Source organism: Penaeus japonicus, unplaced genomic scaffold (genome assembly GCF_977035675.1).
Source record: "Penaeus japonicus unplaced genomic scaffold, GWHDUDI00000001_assembly GWHDUDI00000002, whole genome shotgun sequence".
In the NCBI taxonomy this organism is placed as follows: Eukaryota; Metazoa; Arthropoda; class Malacostraca; order Decapoda; family Penaeidae; genus Penaeus; species Penaeus japonicus.
In genome coordinates, this window is record NW_028234404.1 from 32881082 (window position 1) to 32884522 (window position 3441).

Genomic DNA, 3441 nt, shown 5'->3' on the forward strand with positions numbered 1-3441 from the left:
TTAGTTTGATGTCTCTTTGAAGATAATAGACTTGTATCACACTATAATTGTGAGTGATAGTGATTCCTATTCACTTTAGAAAGATCTAAATTATATTTTCTGAATCATATTTGAGTCATATATGTGTAAAATGATATAAGGAGACGAATTGTGCAATGAGGGGATTGAAAAACTTTCTTTCATATTTATATGTAGAATTGTTTATACACAGATATATGTACGTACGAACCGTATAAACATACATTCATGAACAATAATCAAGGATTGATATATATATATATATATATATATATATATATATATATATATATGTGTGTGTGTGTGTGTGTGTGTGTGTGTGTGTGTGTGTGTGTATAATATATATATATATATATATATATATATATATATATATATATATATATATATATATATATGTATATATAAACCAACATTCATTCAGATAAATATAACACAAGTATTTGGTACACGCCAAGTTCACATAACAACCAAATCAACATTAAAAATAGCACACACAAATGTGAACAGAAATGATTCTAATGACTAATACAATATGGCATATAGTAACCCTTCTGTTGCTTGAAACTTTGGCCAAAATGACTATAAATTTCCTGATTGATCGACATTTAATATTTTCTATGCCGAATTCGTGGAAAAAATAACGTCTTTTTTTTTACTATAAAACCTCATTCATTTTCTTTTCTTGTCTCTCCTTTCTCTTCTTTCTTCATTTCCGTTTCATCTTATTTTCTTATTTTCTGTAACCATCTGTTCCTGAAAAATAGTATTAAACTATATGGAAATGTGAAATATTTTTTTGAAGTATAGTATGGTATCTTTGTTTGTTTACCTTTATTTTCTAATATGTTTTTTTTATCTGTCTTTGTCGAACCACTGAGAATATCTTTATCCTTTTCCACTTCTCTTTCCTTTCTTCAATACTTCATACATATCTTCACATTTCTTTCTATCCTCAGCTTGCTTTCAATTCTTCTCGTTTGTTCACTCTCCTCTCCTCTCTCTCCCTCATCCTCTCACTGTTTTAAATCCTTATGTCTTTCACTCTCCTCTCCTCTCTCCTCCTCATCCTCTCACTGCTTTCAATCCTTCTTTCTTTCACTCTCCTCCTCCTTATCCTCTCATGCTTTAAATCTTTCTGTCTTTCACTCTCCTCTCCTCTCTCCTCCTCCTCCACCTCTCACTGCTTTAATTCCTTTTCTCTTTCACTCCCCCTCTCATTTCTTCATCCCCTCATCCTATTCTTGCCCTCACCATCTCACTACATCGAAACCTTTCCGATCCTTTTTTGTTTACACTTTTCGCTCTCCCTTTCATAGTCCTCTGATTCCTTATAGATCCTCGAGTCCCACTGATCTCACCGCCCTCTTTTGGCGAGAGTTTTCGCAGGATCGAAATCTTTGATGAGTTGCCTCGCGTCCACTGGAGATCCTGTCACTTGCTGTATGTAAAGGGGTTTGAAGTTCGAGGGATCCCTCAGGGTTTCATCCAAAGGGTCCTTCGAGAACATCTTCACGAGGCCCGCGAAGACGCTGGTGACAGCTCCTCCCACTTTCGTTTCGGCAAACCTGTGTGAGTGGTTGTACTTGCGATGAATTCATTTCTTATGTATGTAAGTGTGTGTGTGTGTATATATATATATATATATATATATATATATATATATATATATATATATATATATATATATACATATATAACGAACTGGCAAAATCCAACCATAGAAAAAAAAAAAAAAACGAAAACCACACCGCAATACAACACAATCGAATCCCATAGCCAGGATCCCTCTCACCTTTGCATGCCTGTGTGACTAAAATCTTCCTCCTCTTCTTTCTTTCCCGTTTTCTTTTCTTCTGTTCCCTCTTTCGTTTTCGTCTTGGGGCTTTGGTGATAAAGATAATCAAAGATAACGTATATGTCAATGAAGAATGTCTTTGAACACGATTTACAACAATATCATAAGCTAGGTAGATGGATATTCACACGAAGTTGAATATATATCTTTACCGTTATCAATTAGAATAAAAGAATGATGTTCTCGTAAATAAAAAGACATTAATTTACCAATATCTAGAATGATTAAAGAGCATACTTAATTTCTTACCTGTACTTATTCATCACATCAACCCTATTATCACATTGTTGTTTAGTTTCCCCTTCTTTACACGGCACAACCGACATCTGCGAGTTAAAGAAAACGGATTGATTGTAACAGTAACAAGTGGATGTTTCCGCCATTTTGTTGTTACCTGATCGTGCGTTGAGTTTCTTTTGTTATTGTTTATGTTGATGTCATTCGTTACTTGTATATGCTGTTTTGAATTAAATTTTGACCTTTACTCTGAATTTCAAGCGGGTATATTTAATCACAATTACTACTGCTATTGTTACTGCTAAAACATGATCATCACCTTTATTATTTATATTACCGTTTTTGTTGTTGTGGTCATAACAATATTAATGATGATATAATGATAACAACAAAGAAAGATAACAGCTATCATGAAAATAATAGTAATAGCGGTGGCTGTAGCAGTAATAGTAACAATAGCAGAAGCAGCTATCGTAGCAGTAGTAGAAGTAGTAATGCTAATAATCATATAAGTGTTAATAAATATAAAAACAACGAAAGTGATAATATCAACAAAACGAAAGAAAGAAAAAACAAAAAAAACAAAAAAACATCACTACCAACACTACCACACCAACTAAAACTATTTTACAATAACAATAACAATACCAATGAAAGAAATGAACTTACTTTAGACGAAGTGGTTCCGTTGTAGAATTCGTAGAGGTGGAGAGGGACAGGGCGCTGGTTATGGAGTCTGAGGAGGTAGTCCACATAGCGAATTGCTCGATCGATCTGCAGTTAATAGATTGATGAAGAAGAAAGCGGGGGGGGGGGGGTTAGTATTCTCTTGTTATGGTGGAATGGTTGTTAGTTGGCTTATTTTTTTCCTTTTTCTTTTTAATGTTATTGGGATTGTATGATTAGTTTGATTTCGTATTTCGGTACCGTCTCTCTTTCTCTCTCTCTCTCTCTTCTTCTTCTTCTTCTCCCTCCATCCCTCCCCCCTTCTCTCTCTCACTCTCCCTCTCTCTCACTCTCTCTCTCTCCCTCCCTCCCTCTCTCTCACTCTCCTTCTTCTCCCATTCTCCACTTCTCTTCACCTCTTCTCCCCGCCGCAGGCCCGCACCCTCCTTGTTCCTACCTCTCCCCCTTGTCTATCTCACTCACCCCCCCCCCCTACCTCCCTCCCTCCCTCCCTCCCCCCACCGTCACTCACTCCACATGTCAAAGTCAAAAAGTCCACATGTCTCTCTATTTCACTTGTCATCTTTACCTTGTCTCGGTCACCAGGGCTGAAGATCTCCAAACCAGCTGGAATGAACTCCTCACGCCGCTTAAACTTCTTG

At 36.1% G+C, this 3441-nt stretch overlaps 1 protein-coding gene across 1 annotated transcript in view; it reads right to left on the reverse strand.

Moving 5' to 3' along the window:
- Window positions 1-416: 416 nt before the first annotated feature.
- LOC122257185 (uncharacterized) overlaps window positions 417-3441 on the reverse strand; it is a 17052-nt gene continuing 14027 nt past the window's right edge. Inside the window, exons 6-10 of the mRNA XM_086549910.1 lie at window positions 3369-3441; window positions 2783-2887; window positions 2126-2202; window positions 1814-1903; window positions 417-1586 (exon numbers count right to left, since the gene is read on the reverse strand). The exon at window positions 3369-3441 is cut by the window's right edge and continues 11 nt beyond it. Of these exons, the coding sequence (XP_086406036.1) occupies window positions 1376-1586; window positions 1814-1903; window positions 2126-2202; window positions 2783-2887; window positions 3369-3441 (556 nt within the window). The 3' untranslated portion in view covers window positions 417-1375. The remainder of the gene's footprint in view (window positions 1587-1813; window positions 1904-2125; window positions 2203-2782; window positions 2888-3368) is intronic.